Consider the following 18227-nt stretch of genomic DNA (forward strand, 5'->3'; position numbering starts at 1 on the left):
CAAAGTGGACTTTTGCTTTCTTTCCATTTTATTTCACCTATAGTTATAGTTTGAAACGATTTATCGTATTAAATTACTAATTTCATCAGGCGTTTTAAGAACCCACCTTGAATTAATCTTCATTTTATGATTACTTTCATTCCATAAACCCCAGGCGCTTATTTGGATTGAAACATTAGTCCCATGACCAACACACTTTTGTATCCACACTTTTTGTAGTTTTTAAAACAGACTATTCATATATAAGGCCACTGGAAACATGTCAGCACCGGCTAAGTCTCTTTATTAAGAGCTGAGCAGATCTCTCCAAAAGCCGCCGGGCGCAGTGGCGCGTACCTGTAATCCACGTTACTTGGAGGCTGAGCTTGGAGGAGCTTGTGAGTTCAGGGCTTCTGGGCTGCACCGCGCTGTGTTGATCGGTTGTCCGCACTAAGCTCGCTGTCGATATGGTGTCCCTGAGGGAGCTTCGGGCCACCAGGTCGGAAACAGAGCAGGTCAAAGCCCCCTTACCGATCAGTAGTGGGAGCGCATCTGAGAACAGACGCTGTAGCGCAGCCCGAGCGATAAAGTGTGACCGAACCTTTTACAGCGCACCTGTCTGACTTTTGTGCTGGAACCTGCTTGACTGATTTTATGTCTAAAACTCATCTCAACGTGTTTGATTAGCTCGTTAATTTAGCATCAGAATTAAAGTGATAATTTCGTGCCAAATCCGAGGCTAACAAAAACTGTTTGGATTTTAACTGGCAGATTACGAGCAAAATGAGTTAACCACAACAGCAATGAACTCATTTTATTGCCTTGTAAAGCATATAAAATTAATAATTGTTGTGATTTCTGGAACATTCCAAATTCGGCACGTTGATAATGCGATAGGATTCAGTGCAATGTTGATATTGATATACATGAACGAAATCATTTAACTGAATTCATGAAGTCATTTAACTGTCCATGATGCCGAAATGAACTTGATATTCATTCGATAATTTACATACATGTTATGATAATATGTATATGTGGCCAGGTGTAGAAGGAGGGAATCACACAAACCAGACAGCTCTAAGATTAATGTGGGGCTTTTATTTCCCGACTGATCCCCAAAAGGAAACAGCATTAACTTTGTTTGATTTGAATATTTAAATTAACAACTAAAATTAACAAGTACTTACGGGTCAAAATTCGCTCTGTGCACGTGACGCTTCCGCATGCCCATATACCGGCAGTATCATTTCCGGCTCGACTACAGAGACACGTCAACAATGACGTTTTACACGCGCTGTTTGCAGGACCTCCCTCGGGTGACGGTCAACGATGTTCATCGGATCGTCAAGACACACATGCCGCGGCTTCTTCGAGCGAGAAAGAGAAAGATTTCAAGATGTACATATCTAGTTATATTGACAACTACGAAGGTGAGTGTTCCGTGTTAGCGCTAGCACACAGCTAAACGTAAATCAGTTAGCGTTAGCATTGTGTGTGTGTGTGTGTGTGTGTGTGTGTGCGTGCGTGCGTGCGTGCGTGCGCGCGCGCGCGCGCGCGTGTGTGTGTGTGTGTGTGTGTGTGTGTGTGTGTGTGTTAGCTAGCTGGTCGTGTCTGAACACTAAACTTCGTAAGAGCTTAAACTCAAGATCAACACAAACCCGGCGGATCCCTGTGTTTAGCCCGGCCATGACTGGGTTAAACAGCGGAATCTGTGTTTGTAAACAAAGCGCAACTCGACGGTGTTCGCCGACGCGTGTTTGTTTACAAAACAACGAATATTGTGCTTTGTTTACAAACACGGAATCCGCGCCGGAGACTGCTGTTTAACCTGTCTCAGGACTGAGTTATCTCACTTCACTATTAAACACATACTGTGATTAAGTCTGTTCTTTTATTTGCATTTTAGTGTTGAACAAAGATCAGGTGACAGGAGAGATGTGTGTGAGGGCGACCTGTTTTAGGTCGATGAAGAAGTCGGAGAAGCCACACAGCTCGAGTGTAGGGTGACAGTGCTTTAGAAGATAGATGCTATGAATGTTGTTTTTAGATTTATGTTTATGGGGATTAAAACATTTTGTTGGTGAAAATGTGTGAGTAATGTTTTGAGTAATGTTACCTGGCAATGTGAGTATGACTTAATGTCAGGAAAAGTGAATGTTAAAGGCAAAACCCCCAGAAACTGTATTTGTTCAGATGTTTCCTGATTTACTTTATTGTAAATACTATTGAAGCTGGTAAATTGTTGATGTCAAATGAGAGCCACATTAGGCAACACTGTAGACTATTAGTGACAGTGTATTCTAATTATATAGCCTTTCCTGGCTGATTTTATTTTGTAAACAGTTTTTTTAATTAAATTGCACTTGATACTGTTTCTCATTGTATTTGCTACATTTTGTATTTTTGCAGATTTCATTAGATGATTCGAGACCTGCTCATGTGTTGCTGGGACAACTTTGTGCAATCATGTGGTGGCATTGCTTTATCAAACTGCACATTATTCACAACTAAGAGTTCCTGCTGTTCCTCCTGTCCTGAGCTGCACAGAGAGTGAGCAGCAATGACACAAGCCAAGAACTTTGGTAAGTAATAATATTCTAAACTTTGTACATTTGTGTAAAAATGTAGGGTGCTATGAAAAATGTCAATAAACACAGAATACAGTCATATACTAATTATTTTAAATTACAAAGACATCATCTCGGATATTAAGACTGCAAAATGTAATTGATTTTAAAAATAAAAAGCACATATACCACTGCACTGCTGACAGTGATCCACCACCCATATAATATCTGCTCAGGGGTGGTCTGGGCCATAGATGAGTGGAGTGAAGACAATCAATCTATGCAGAGAAATTGAATGATCTTTAGTTGTTGAACTACAAAGCTGGCCTGACAAGAATTGTGCCAACTAAAGTGGCCAATAATTATACCTACTCACCATAACGGAAGTACTGTTTTGCATAAACAAACTTTAGTATGCATCATTACAGTAACATACAAATGAATATAAAATACCACAGTATAGATTGAGTTATTCAACCATGCACATTAGCAGTATGAGTATAAATAAATAGTGATCTCTGTAGATATATCTCTGATCATTAGGATCCTCTGCTCTGTAAGTTATGTTGACTGCTCTTACCTAGAAGCAAAGCACGGCACACTGCAGCTGAAGCGTCATCATAACTACTACTGACAGATCCAGGGGCAGATGCTCATCACAGGAATGGACTGGTGTGACTTTGTTGTTTTTGCTGAGGAGGACATGTTGGTGCAGCGCATATTGAAAGATGCACAGGTAATTAACACCATTAAACAAAAGGTGGACCATTTCTTTTTTCACATATACATGCCCAGATGTCTATAAACTCAGTTTGTATGTTTGTATATATTGTTGTATTTGTTTAAAATGTTCTTATAACCCTGATAAGGATCTGTAGAATAGAAAAACATTTGAATGTCATTGGCACAGTTCTGATATTTTAAAAAACAACTCAATAGACAAATCACAAGCACTTTGTTTCAAAATAAAATTATTTTCCTTCACTTTGTCATTGTTTTACATTTCGTCAAGCTTAAGTACAAACAAGTGAAACATTTATATTAAATATTAAACATTAAAAGTGAAGCCCATTAGATGTGAAGTAACTATTTACAAAAAGTAAGTGGTCATAGTTCAAACTGCAGGAAGTGTACATGAAAAGTAAACACATGGATAACATGCATATGCACCCTTAAATATTTATCACAGGTTTCCAACATTGGTCCTGGAGTACCATTGCCCTGCTGTTTTTCCTTATTTAGTAAACCTACTTCAAATCATGAAAGCCTTAATTGCAGCAGGGAAACATCAGGGGAAATTCAGTAACATTTCTAAAATAATAACAAAAAGCCCTGTACATGAATGTAAAAAGTATTCTTGGGAAAGAGCAAATGTTATATATTCTGTACTCATACAGCCCTTTCCACCATCCGAGGCCCATTTCTTGACAAGAGGACCATTCTGGTAGTTGGAGAGAAGACATGCCACAGTAAACAATTTGATTGATACTTCCTGTGATGGAGAGTGGTATTACAGTGTCAAATAGTTTGTTTTCTTTAATTCGTCTAATCATCCTCTCCACATGTACCCTTAGACGTGCAATATGCTGGGTCTCTCTCACATCATCTTCCAGCATCTGTGTTCTCTTGTGCAGGAAATCAGGCCTCATCAGCTCATCAATTGGTGTTAGCTTCTGGATTGGGCAAAAACAAAGACAAAAGATTAAAATAATATACACAGTCCGGTCACATTATGAACACCCCTAGTAACCATACTGTGAGCGTGGTACTACGAGTGGGTGAATATGGAGGTGGGTTCACTACAGAGAGTGAGGTGAATACAGACATTGGTGTTCCCAATCCAGGTGTTTTAATTGTGTTTTCCAGCAAAGGAGTAAATCACCAATACTAGTAAACGAAAAGAAAAACTGTATAAAAGGAGAACAAACATATAAAAAGTACTCAAGCCCGCAAAGGCTTATAAGCAGTACCTCCAGTAAGCGCTGGCAATCAGCAGCCAGTCTAGCCCCTACGTTTCTTGGGCTCAACACAATAACATCCAATATCAAACAACCAACATTAACCAACCAACCTCAACCTCCTTAGCCTCTGAGAGGAAGGCCTCTTATACTAGTAGCCCCTCCCCTTAATTAAGCTGGGACACACCACTACTACTAGCAGGGGTTACCTACAAACACAAACATGACATACATACATTACTGCAGTAACACAATATATACATAACATTTTACATTTAGTGCACTACTATGACAAGAATAATAATTAATATGTCCATTTGTTGCATACAACTCCGTCCTCAGGTATTCCAGGAACTGTAACCCCCTCCCCTCCTTCAGTAGGCCGAGGGCCCTTCGGCCACTATAAGAGGAGGAGCTGGATGGGCCGCCAGTCCCCTGAGTATCCCGGAACAGGTAAGTACAACATTATAATCAATCACGTGTCTTTTAGAGACTTGGTGATGGGCCAGAGCTGGATGGCTTAATCACCCCTAGCTTTATCATCTTTTATTCTTTATTCTTTGGAATAAAGGCTCACGTATGGGAGCCACTTGTCCCAGTCAGAGCCAGTCTCTGACACAAACTTGCAAAGCATGCACTTCAGGGTCTTATTGAAGCGCTCAACCAAGCCGTCAGTTTTTGGGTGAAAGGGGGTCGTCCTGATGCCTTTTATACCCATTAACGCAAAGACGTCTTTAAGCTGCTTGGACATAAAGTTTGTTCCCTGATCTGTGAGTATTTCACGTGGTATGCCTACTCTGGATATTAACTGTAGAAGGGCATTAACCAGCTGGCGTGTTTTCACTTTACTTAGTGCAAATGCTGCTGGATAGCGCGTTGCATAGTCAGCAATTACTAAAATATAGCGTTTGCCGCTCTGACTCTTGGATAGGGGACCTACTACGTCCATGGCGATCCGTGAAAACGGGACGTCAATAACCGGTAAGCTTATCATGGGTACTCTGTCTGTCTGATTTTCTTTTTGGTGCGGTTAGCTGGCACTCTGGACATGCTTTGCAGAATTCTATTATGTCTAACTGCTGACGTGGCCAGTAGAATCGGTTCGCTATTCTGCTCTGAGTTTTAGCGTGTCCGAGGTGACCTGCCCATGGGTCAGAATGCCCTAATTTAAGTACTTCCTGCCTCAAACCTACAGGTACCACAAGTTGTTCTATTTCACCTTTTACTCGGAAAAGAATGTCCCTAATTATTGTGAACTGGATCTCTGTTCCTCTGCCTTTAGGAATAGTGGCTCAAGTGACTTGTCCTGACGTTGTAACTGCGCCACGCTACCAGGCAATGCGTCTACCTCTATATCAGGACATTCTACTTGTTCCTCTATAGCAGTGCCTCTGATTTTATCTTGCCTTTTTTGTCGTGTGGACTTTTTAAATTTTAGGAGTCTCATTATAGGGTAACTCCCTCAAGAGGGTCTGATTTTCCCCTGCTACACTCTCCTGCTTAGCCTGCAGCCTGGTTACAACCATTACATCAGCTGTTTTCTGCCTATCTGCTAAGAGGTCTATTAAAACGGGTACATCTCTGCCTAAAATCACGGAGTAGGGAGATTGCTGAATTATACCCAGGTTTAACAGATAAGCCTGCCCCTGTACCTCTATGCTTACTTCTGCTGTGGGATATACCTGCTCGTCCCCGTGTATGCACTTTACCCGTAATTTCCCGGTGTGTACTACTTCATTGTTGGGAAAACATTTAGCCGATACCAGCGTCTGACTAGCTCCCGTATCAATGAGCGCTTTGAACTTTCTACTGCCTATTTTTACAGTAATTGTGCTGTCTTTAGTATCATCAACAGTTTTAAAGCTAAACTCTCCTTGGGCTTGTGATAGAAATTCTGAAACCCTTAAATGGTGAGCACAATAAAAGTCAGAAGCAGTTGGGTTAGATAATAAAGTACAATGATTTATTTCAACAAAGCATGGATTAACCCCTGAGATCTCCGTTACAAACACGCCAGGTGTCTGTCACAGAGAGAGCTAATTCCCCATTCCAAACTCTCATCTTTTATACGTTTAATCATCAATACACACGGTGTCCACGAGGTGAACACGAGGTGATCAACCAAATGTGATTGGACAATACATGAAATAATTAACACTGATTTGACAGATGCATATTACGCATGTCCCCTCCAAGCTCAGCATCCTCGTGATGTCATGACAGACTGAGTGTCGCCGTAGTCCCTTCCAAGTAGAGATTAGCCGTCTCCAGCGAGGTCAGTTTAGGAACACCAGAGGAACATCAGATTAGGCCTCAGCCGAGGCCAGAGAACACACGCACACACATCTGAGCCCTACTGAAGTCACGAGAATGGCTTCAGTGCCATGATTAACACACGTATATGTAAAAAGATCTAATACCTATATCTAATGTGTTTAATGTATACTAAGAAAGCCTGACATAAATGGAAATCACCAAATTTCCACCACATTTCCGTCCTTTTTGTCCTTTATGGACAAATCACATCGACTACAGACCACTCCAATACAGGCTTTCGATCGTAGTGTCACTTACAGAAAGTACATGGATGGTCAAACAAACTACACCTGATTACAAACAGAATCAACATCAGGTGGTAGATTTGTGGCCTTGACATCCGTCCACATCGTGAGGTCCTCAGGTGTTGGCGCCGTGTCTGCAGCCTGCAAGACACAACTCCTCAGAAGTGACAGCATACAAGGCCCACAGAAAACCTTCAACAACAATCGCCATTGTGCTCCATCCCTGGATGAGCAAGAGCACAGGGTTCATGGTGGGTGATCGTTGACCATTCTTGACAGCTGTTGTGCTTGGAGTGCGGGTCACGCCCTTTCTGCACTTCCACCCACTCAGCTGAGGCGCCTGAACACCCTCCTTTCACTCTACAGAAGCTGGGATGCTTCAGGACTGCTCTTCGTCTGCTCAGGTTCAAGAACCTTCTTGCAATGGCTGGCGTGAATCCATGTTCCAGGTTGTGCTGTGGACCTTGGGTAACGCCTCTTTCACCGCCCTTTGAACTTGTGACAAGAGAGAGGAGAGACAACTACTCACCCACGCTCTCTCATACCACAAACACTCACACAGAGCGCGACCTTCACTCTCACTGGTTTTATGCAAACTGTGTGCTCGTCAACCCACAGTTGCGTGTGGCCACCTGGTGCTCGACTCCCAGTCGAGGGTGAAACTCCCAATCACTCAGTTACCCTGTCCGGTAACCACCGATGGTGCCACCTGTATAACCCCCCCCCCCCACCCCCGTGGAGTTCGACCGCCAAACCTCTCGACTCTTGTCGAGTTAGATCCCCTGATCCTGACAGTTCCCTATGAACTGCGTCTGGCGTCGCCTGTGTATACACGCACCAGGAGGTCACCAAATTTCCACCACAGGCTGTACGACAAACGACTGGAGCTACTCGATAAATTAGGACAAGCACTAATTTTGTGGCTGGTTTGGTTACAGTTAAAGCACCGTAGTGTTTTATCTGCGGGGCGTCTATCGCTAGCTGCTCTCACATTAATCGCACTCGAGCGCCCGTGTGTAGGTGGTCTGCTATATTGTGGCATCGGAATACTACCCCGTCCCCCAGCAAACATACCAAACTCGTTGTGCTGACGCGGTTTGTTGACTTCGTCAAAGCGGAAGTTGCCTTCTGTCTATCTCGCTGCCACGAATGCCTCTGACATCTCTACCGCTTGGAGAGTTGACCCGGGACTACGCTCAATAATCCACCTCCTGAGCTCTGGCTTGACCATGCGCAGGTACTGTTCCAGCATGATCACGTCGCCAATCTCTTCCTTAGTCTTCTCCTGTGGCGTCATCCACTTCTCGTAGAGACCTTTCAGCCTAGTGTAGAGCTCCCGTGGTGTCTCTGCCTCGAGTATGTCGTTCATCCGGAACCTCTGGCGGTAAGTGTCTTTGTTTATTTTGTATTTTCGCAGGATAACGTCTTTTACTTTGTGGTAGTCGCCGATGTCCGTACCATCCATAGCTACGTAAGCCGCCCTGGCTTTTCCTTCCAGGAGCGGGGCCAGATGTAGCGCCCAACTTCCACTTGGCCAGTTTGCCGTTTGCGCTATGCGTTCGAACATTGTGAGGAAGTGTTCGATGTCATCTGACTCTTTTAGCGTTGGCAGTCTTGGTGTTGGCCACACTGTGTGTGATGAAACTTGCGATGTAGATTGCCGTGTTTCACTTTCATTTGCTTGGTCTGCACTCTCTGCTTGAGTGCGTCGTATAATCCGAGAATGAGCGAAGTCCGTTGTTTCTTCACTCTAGTCTTGTTCGCGTCTCCCTGCAGCCCGGTCCTTGTGGACTTCTTCCTGCAGTAAACCGAACTGGTGCTGCATTGAGCACCATCTTTGCTCCTGTTTTGCTACTTCTTTTTGGAAATAGTCATCCCTTCCTTTTTGCTCTGTCATAAAGCTCTGGAGCATTGCACACAGCTGTTCTACATCTGCGGGTGGGTCGCCAGACGCAGCTTCGGTGCTAGAGATTAGAAGCGGGTCATCTTCTCTTTGCTGTGGTTGACTCATTGCTGGTGGAACTCTTTTTGGCGGCATTCTCCCAGTCTTGTAGCTTGCCTTGCTTTTAGAAGAGTCTGCTAACCTGTTTCTCTTCCGCAGGTGACCCTGCGTGACCCCGCTTTCCGGGGTCTCCCTCTCCCGCCTGCGGGGGCGGGCATGCGAGGGTCACTGGGATGTGCGGCCCTGGGACTCCACTGCTCCTGGAGGGGCCGTGGGTGGGTGGGATTCCCGGGTCTTTCTCTGCCTGCCTCTGGCCTCTGGGGGAATGTTGTCGCGGCTTTCTTACCCTTGCTGGTAAGCATATTCCGTACATTTATACTATGTTGCACTTTTAGGTTGCACATAAACACACACTCACACATACACATACATCACAGTCATGTGTGCTATATGTCTTGGGTACACTTTCTGCTCTTCTTTGCAGTAGTCATTTGAGCTGGTTGTTTTTCCTCCTGCACTTCTGTCTTTTCCCTTTTTATTCTTTCTCTCCCCCTCTTTTCTTGGTCCACCTAACCCCAATAATTATCACTTTGCATATTGTTATCACTATATTATACAGAATTGTTATAATTGTCATTTGAACTGTACATAAGAACAAAGTTGTCCTCCAAAGATTGGGGGGTGGAGGTGGGCCATTAACAAAAAAAAAAGACTGTAATCTGTCTCTTTCTCTGTATACTTTATTAACCAGATTTTGTCCTGTTCTACGGTAAATAGCAGCTATTGTTTGGGTGAGCATTGCCAGCACTGTCGTGACCAGAGGTGGGCAGTAACGAAGTACATTTACTTAAGTACTGTACTTAAGTACAGTTCTTGAGTATTTGTACTTTACTTAAGTTGATTTTTTAAAAAAATACTTATGACTTTCACTTCACTACAGTTGAATAACAAATACAGTACTTATCACTCCACTACATTTCTGTCCAGCTCTCGTTACTCGTTACTTCCACACACAACTCTCCTCCCCTCCCCCGATAGTATTTTCACAGGTGACAGCCTATCAGCAATCAAGGATGTGTCTGTGAGGTGTAAAATCAAGTTCGGTGTCGCTAGTCGTTCTTTTCCTAAATAACAGCAACATGAGCGGAGACGGCGGTGATGGAGCATGCCAGGGTTGCCAACTTTTCAAGATCGCTTGGAGGGAGATTTGAACCTGGACTTGGTGGCGAGTGTAAATTGTTGATCGGGGGGTGGCGAACGTTACCGGGGCGGTGAAAAATGGACACAAATTAAGTATTATATCGCGATCGCCGGTGGTTGATAGATATAGATCAGAGGTAAATAAACTAGATTTTTTTATTGGCGTGAGATATCGGAACTGTGGCGTGAGAGCGTGTGAAAACGGTCAAATGCGTGTGTCTCACGCTCAATGCGTGAGAGCTGGCAACCCTGGCATGCTCTTTTGCACCCATGGCCGTATCTCGACAAAATGTTCCAGTTTTCTGAACGGATGAATCATTCCTATCGTTTTAAATGCATGCTTTGTTTGCCAAAAACAAACTATATCACTGCATACCAAAATTCACCGTCCCACCTGAGGAAGTATATTACGGTATGCAGCCTAAATGTTTTGTTAAGTGACTATGTAGTCAGAGGAGCTTTGCAGTAAGGCTAGTGAAATGACTTTGCCTGCTCACTCCACTGCTAGGTCTGCTAGGATCACTATAAATAATGTTAACATTATATTGGCAAGTAATTCAAACTACGGAAACATCAATAAGGGAAACTGTGTGGGTTAATCGAATCTTGTCAAATAATGTTTCCATTCTAATGTCAGTGTAGAATTAATGTCAATAATTCTAATGTGGCTGTGATTTCTAGTTTGAAAAGAGTTTGTTAGCATGTTGGGTGGCATGGAGTTGGTGGGCTTTAGCCATACTGCAAAAGGTTGTAGCAAGGTTAGACTACCAAGATGCCACACTGCTAATTTTACTTTGTCTTTGTTTATATTGACTGTAGCATAATGTTGTATTGGATGACTGAACACACAGCTACTCACAGAAAACGTATGACTCAGACAACGACGAGCACAGGACACTGCGCGAACGTACATTAAATAGACAGACCCCATAAACCCCAAGTGATGACGAGACGAGCCACAGGTGAGACGGATAATCACAAGACATAACCGCGTAACCGTGTAGCTGTGTTTGATTAGATCATGACCCAAATAGCTCCCCACTCATTGTGTAGTGCACTAAGTAGAATACAAAATACGTTTTATTTACAGGCAGTTAATGTACTTTAAGTTTAGCAGGCGAACGTGCAGCAGTTGCTTGAATCCTAAAATATATCCCTGGTGTATTCAATGCACTATTTGGATGTTGAAAAGACTGGCTAAAATTCAGTTCATGTCGTTATTTTGGTAGTAACAAATATTTGCATTTTCTTAAATCAGGTATTTCACCCTTGCTATCCATGTTGACAGTTCATGTTTTTTCTCCCTCACCCAGCTCTTAACACACACATGTTTATCAGTAAGAACAATATGGTAGAGGTGTGTTGAGAACTGGAGTAGGGAATGTTCCCGCTCCCGATGTGGGTTCGGGGCACTGGGTCCTGTTGGCACCCCGGGACGGGTAGTGCCCTTGGTGGGGGAGTCTGTCACATTGAGGTCACATTGAGATTACAGTCTGATTATTGTATAACTACAAAGTGCTATATGATCTGATCCTATATAACCTAATTAACTGAAAACATCCACAAAGAGTACGGTTACAAGGGCTGTTTATAATGTGACCGGACTGTGTATATTATTTTAATCTTTTAAAAATATAATTTGTGTATGTTTTCTCTTTGTTTTTGCCCAATCCAGAAGCTAACACCAATTGAAGAGCTGTTCCTCTTTCTGATGTACTTGTCGGTTGGCCTAAAACAGAGGGATCTTGGGCACAGATTTTTTATTCACCGCACCACTGTGAGCCGGATCATCATTACGTGGGCCAACTTCTTTACACCCTTTACAGGTCTTTACACCCTGCTGGGATCCATGTGTATCTGGATGCCACCCGAAGTCATAAAGGCTCACCTGCCCAAGGAGTTCTCAAGGTACCCAGACACACAGGTAGTGATTGACTGCACAGAGCTTCGCTGCCAGACTCCATCATCTTTACTGCTGCAAAGTGAAGTATTTTCAACATACAAGTCCCACTGCACTTTCAAAGGTATGTTGGGGATGGCACCACATGGAGCTGTGACATTTGTATCAGCACTTTACCAGGGGTCTCTCGGTGACAAGGAAATCTTCAGGCAGTCAGGCATCACATCTCTACTGACACCTCACATGGCCATTATGGTAGACAAGGGATTCCTTGTTGATGACCTGGTTCCTTGTAAAGTACACAGGCCTGCTTTCCTGCACAAGAGAACACAGATGCTGGAAGATGATGTGAGAGAGACCCAGCATATTGCACGTCTAAGGGTACATGTGGAGAGGATGATTAGACGAATTAAAGAAAACAAACTATTTGACACTGTAATACCACTCTCCATCACAGGAAGTATCAATCAAATTGTTTACTGTGGCATGTCTTCTCTCCAGCTACCAGAATGGTCCTCTTGTCAAGAAATGGGCCTCGGATGGTGGAAAGGTCTGTATGAGTACAGAATATATAACATTTGCTCTTTCCCAAGAATACTTTTTACATTCATGTACAGGGCTTTTTGTTATTATTTTAGAAATGTTACAGAATTTCTCCTGATGTTTCCCTGCTGCAATTAAGGCTTTCATGATTTGAGGTAGGTTTACTAAATAAGGAAAAACAGCAGGGCAATGGTACTCCAGGGGGGTATTCCACGAAGCGAGCTAACTCAGTAAGCCGGGCTTTTAAAGACAAGCCTGGCTCATTTTGCTCAAATTCGGTTCCACAAAAGAGGCTAGACTTGAGCCTCGCTCAGTTACTACAGCAACATATACGTTTGAACTAACCTGCTCCGTACCAGGCTAGAGTTGAGGCTTAGCTTAGCCGGACCGCTTCTATTGGCTGAGCAGCGTGATGTCAGTCTCGCCATCCGGGAAACTGAATTGAGGAACAAGGTTCCGCTGCAGTTCTATCCATTAAATGGCTGTGGATGTAGCATATATTATAACATCTTTATACATTTAATTGAGTACTGTAATTATTAGTTTGGAATGATTGCAGGTTATTATTATCAAAATTTAATAATTATATTTCAAAATGCAATTTATATTTCGATCTTAAGAGTACATATTCAATGTTATTCAGTGAGGTTTCTGCACATTTTAATGTATTGGTTTAATCTTCACAAATTCAGGTCAGTGTAAAATGGAATACAGTGTCTAATCGCAGTTATGGTGCAGAAACATACATTAGCATAAACTCTATATCACAAAAAATACAATTCTTTGTACCTGAGTATTAATAATTATTAATACTGAGTAATTTAGGTGAAGATACTTTTAGGTATATATTTATCCCCATACTTCCTCTTTTGTGTTCAAATTACAAGCAAATCATATCACTTTGCAATTTACATATGTTCAGTATAAATAATGTAAATGTGTGGTTAACTTAATGGTGCAAAAAGGAAATGGATACAGACAAATACTTTACCAAGATTTTCATACAGGTGATACAAATAATCCAAAATGTAAGCTATAAAAAGAGCAGCTAACAGTGAAGGCTGAAGGCTGATTGACCATGGCATGCCCATTTGTAGAGAATCCAGTAGATGAGGGAGCGTGTGTAGTGCACAGAGCATTCATGCTACCAGCTCCAAGGTCATTCCAGGACAGGACAGATCCACTGGGCTTTCCGGATGACTACTTATTTGAGCACTACAGGTCAGGGGCGCAGATGGCACTGGGGACGGGGGGGACATGTCCCCTCCAGATTTATATTGACCCCATCCGAAATCTAGCATCTACAAGCATAAACGCATATATTGTACAGCTTGGTCCCCCTCACTTCAGAATTTCCATCTGCGCCGATGCTACAGGTTCAGAAGACACAGTATTATATATCTTTGTAAATTACCGGGGCCATATATTGAGAAGACCACTAGACGTAGTAAAGCTCTTACCAAACCCCAAACAGTCTGTATCGCTTTGTGCTTCTTTGCCAGTCGTGCATTTCTGTACAGCTTTGGGGATGCATAACATCTTAGTAAGGCAACGTTCTGCAGCGAAATTCGAAAGGTTTACCTTGCGCTTAAGCGCTTCCTTAATATATTCATTAAATTCCCTGGTCACAGAGGCATCCTTCCCATCCTTTTCAGAACAGCTGGCATGTATTCATGAGAAGTAGTGTTGGTTTGATCAGTAACTTGGAGTTAAATTTATATGACTTTAACAGACGCTCTTATCCAGAGCACTTACCAAAGTGCTTTGTATTCATCTTAATCAACTATTTCATGCTAAAATTCCTTCAATTCAAAACGCATTGAATTGTCTAGGATTTCCAAATGTCATTGGTGCTATAGACTGTACTCACATCTGGATAAAGGCTCCATCTGTACCCATGGAGGCAGACTATGTGAACCAAAAAATTATTTCACAGCATCAATGTACAGGTACATGCAAGTTTTGCCTACCCAACAGAAATTGTAAAGCATGTCAGTTCATGGGTTTGAATAACTTTCACCCTTTGTCACTTTTGCCATTGTTCTAGATGGTTTGCACCAGCCAATTTCTATTCTCCAACATTGAGGTAAAATGGCCCGGCTCGGTGCACGATTCCAGGATATTTCGTGCGTCCTCACTGGCACAGAGGTTTGCCCAAGGTAAGAATACTCCAACCACACAAAATAGTGCAGATTTGGCCTCAGTGTTTAACTCTTCTCCTTATAATCGTAGGTGCTTTTCCTGGCTTACTGCTTGGGGATAGGGGTTACCCCTGCCAACCTTTTCTTCTTACCCCATATGCAGACCCTACAACAGATGCAGAGAGGAGGTTCAATCGTGCACATTCAAAGACAAGGGCATGCATTGAGATGGCATTTGGACAGTTAAACAGCAGATTTAACTGCTTGCGCCATCTCAGAGTGACTCCTGAGAGAGCCTGTGACATTAAAGCAGCCTGTGCAGTTTTGCACAATGTGGCAATACTGAAAAAAGAAGAAATGCCAAGAGTGCAGTTGGAGCAATGGGAAGACGACATTTTAATTGCAGACCACATGGATGGTAGAGCTATGAGGGACATGTATGCAAACACTTACTTTAGTTAAGGGAATATTTTGTTTGCATTTGTTCATTAACACTATTAACATAAAACAAAAGGCGTTTTTTTTGGAAAGAGAAATGTATTAATTGTCTTGCTGAGCCTGTGGACAGAAGAAACAAAGAACAAAAATGTAAAATCTGAGAAACAACTGAACCTACCTTTAACATAAGGCTGTGTATCATGAGGACAGACAGGATCAGATGATGTTCCTCCTTCGATTCCCACAATGATGGGGCGTCCGCTGTTTTGCTCTAAAGCAAGGTCTTCTGCAGGAGTGAGGGCTGCTACAGGAGGCCCACCAGCAGCAGCAGCAGTAGCAGTTTTCTTTCTGGTTGCTAAAATATTTTATACAGTTGCCACGTTCTCCTAACCCCGCTCATGTTACTTCTACATCAGGAAATTATTAACATTATTAATTTACTATAACACTTTTAAAATGCCAATGAATGGATTAAATTATATGCTCACGCATTTAATCTGTCTGCAATATTGTGCCAGGCAGCTTCTCTGGCTTTATTAATACAGGACGTGTTGCCTTTCTTCATAATAACGTCTTTATATTCCTCATAAAGACGTATGAGTAGCTCCTGTTCAGCAGAAGAAAAAAAAGCTGCTTGTTCTTTCAGCTCTTTCGACATTTTCTTGCCTTTTCGAATATCGATTAGTGAGGCTGTGTAAATACTGTGTGCACGCGCATGATCGCCGATTACAAAAGCCGGGCTTGAATTAGCGGGAACAGGTTGAGTCTGGATTTCGTTAGTGGAACGGAACTAGACGGAAGTGAACTGTTTGGCTAACTCAAGCGAGGCTCACTCTAATAAGCGCCGCTTTCATAAGCTCGCTTCGTGGAATAGCCCCCAGGACCAATGTTGCAAATGTGTGATAAATATTTAAGGGTGCATATGCATGTTATCCATGTGTTTACTTTTCATGTACACTTCCTGCAGTTTGAACTATGACCACTTACTTTTTGTAAATAGTTACTTCACATCTAATGGGCTTCACTTTTAATGTTTAATATTTAATATAAATGTTTCACTTGTTTGTACTTAAGCTTGACGAAATGTAAAACAATGACAAAGTGAAGGAAAATAAATAATTTTATTTTGAAACAAAGTGCTTGTGATTTGTCTATTGAGTTGTTTTTTTAAATATCAGAACTGTGCCAATGACATTCAAATGTTTTTCTATTCTACAGATCCTTATCAGGGTTATAAGAACATTTTAAACAAATACAACAATATATACAAACATACAAACTGAGTTTATAGACATCTGGGCATGTATAGGTGAAAAAAGAAATGGTCCACCTTTTGTTTAATGGTGTTAATTACCTGTGCATCTTTCAATATGCGCTGCACCAACATGTCCTCCTCAGCAAAAACAACAAAGTCACACCAATCCATTCCTGTGATGAGCATCTGCCCCTGGATCTGTCAGTAGTAGTTATGATGACGCTTCAGCTGCAGTGTGCCCTGCTTTGCTTCTAGGTAAGAGCAGTCAACATAACTTACAGAGCAGAGGATCCTAATGATCAGAGATATATCTACAGAGATCACTATTTATTTATACTCATACTGCTAATGTGCATGGTTGAATAACTCAATCTATACTGTGGTATTTTATATTCATTTGTATGTTACTGTAATGATGCATACTAAAGTTTGTTTATGCAAAACAGTACTTCCGTTATGGTGAGTAGGTATAATTATTGGCCACTTTAGTTGGCACAATTCTTTTCAGGCCAGCTTAGTAGTTCAACAACTAAAGATCATTCAATTTCTCTGCATAGATTGATTGTCTTCACTCCACTCATTTATGGCCCAGACCACCCCTGAGCAGATATTATATGGGTGGTGGATCACTGTCAGCAGCGCAGTGATATATGTGCTTTTTATTTTTTAAATCAATTACATTTTGCAGTCTTAATATCTGAAATGATGTCTTTGTAATTTAAAATAAGTAGTATATGTGTAACGACCTGCGCTGGGCAGAACAGGGAGGCGGACACAAACGCTGAGGAGAGCGAGATTTATTAAAGGAAATTCCATTGACAGAGTCGAAATAACGGGCGCAGGTCAGATCGGGAAGGCAGTCCATACATGAAATATACACAGGCATGACAACGGGTACAGAAAACAACAAGACAGACTAACTAAGGAACAAAAGGCAAAACACATGGGAGACGGATAACACAAAGGCGCAAACTTACGAACAGCTGGAATGACTAGGCACAGGTTTGAACAAAAAGACCAATACGGACATGGGAGACACAGGGACTTTTATACACAGGACTAGACAAGGACCAGGTGCGAACAATGATAACAGGGGCGTGGCAAACAATGGGAAATCACAGAGACAACGAGCAGGGCGGGATAAACAGGCAGGGAATACAGACATGAGGGAACCCAGAGTGACAGCTACGAGAGGAGGCGTAGCCCTACGTGACAATATGACTGTATTCTGTGTTTATTGACATTTTTCATAGCATCCTACATTTTTACACAAATGTACAAAGTTTAGAATATTATTACTTACCAAAGTTCTTGGCTTGTGTCATTGCTGCTCACTCTCTGTGCAGCTCAGGACAGGAGGAACAGCAGGAACTCTTAGTTGTGAATAATGTGCAGTTTGATAAAGCAATGCCACCACATGATTGCACAAAGTTGTCCCAGCAACACATGAGCAGGTCTCGAATCATCTAATGAAATCTGCAAAAATACAAAATGTAGCAAATACAATGAGAAACAGTATCAAGTGCAATTTAATTAAAAAAACTGTTTACAAAATAAAATCCGCCAGGAAAGGCTATATAATTAGAATACACTGTCACTAATAGTCTACAGTGTTGCCTAATGTGGCCCTCATTTGACATAAACAATTTACCAGCTTCAATAGTATTTACAATAAAGTAAATCAGGAAACATCTGAACAAATACAGTTTCTGGGGGTTTTGCCTTTTAACATTCACTTTT

The 18227-nt window shown here is 42.1% G+C and overlaps 1 protein-coding gene across 10 annotated transcripts; it reads left to right on the top strand.

Annotated features, from left to right (window-relative positions):
• The first annotated feature begins 1241 nt into the window (after positions 1 to 1241).
• On the top strand, positions 1242 to 16385 carry LOC143519517 (uncharacterized). Of its 10 annotated transcripts, none has more exons than XM_077013057.1 (9): positions 1242 to 1412; positions 2392 to 2564; positions 3137 to 3285; positions 4850 to 4960; positions 9170 to 9364; positions 11886 to 12234; positions 12612 to 12660; positions 14701 to 14812; positions 14886 to 16385. In XM_077013057.1, the coding sequence occupies exons 5-8, from the start codon at positions 9227 to 9229 to the stop codon at positions 14741 to 14743; spliced, it is 579 nt and encodes a 192-aa protein (XP_076869172.1). In that variant the 5' UTR covers positions 1242 to 1412; positions 2392 to 2564; positions 3137 to 3285; positions 4850 to 4960; positions 9170 to 9226; the 3' UTR covers positions 14744 to 14812; positions 14886 to 16385. The 10 variants fall into 10 exon arrangements, 8 of the variants coding, with proteins under 8 accessions (XP_076869172.1, XP_076869173.1, XP_076869171.1 ...); XM_077013058.1 differs by having other exon boundaries at positions 14958 to 16385; XM_077013056.1 differs by having other exon boundaries at positions 11886 to 12491; positions 14886 to 16384.
• The last annotated feature ends 1842 nt before the right edge of the window (positions 16386 to 18227 follow it).

Source organism: Brachyhypopomus gauderio, chromosome 7 (genome assembly GCF_052324685.1).
Source record: "Brachyhypopomus gauderio isolate BG-103 chromosome 7, BGAUD_0.2, whole genome shotgun sequence".
Lineage (NCBI taxonomy): Eukaryota > Metazoa > Chordata > Actinopteri > Gymnotiformes > Hypopomidae > Brachyhypopomus > Brachyhypopomus gauderio.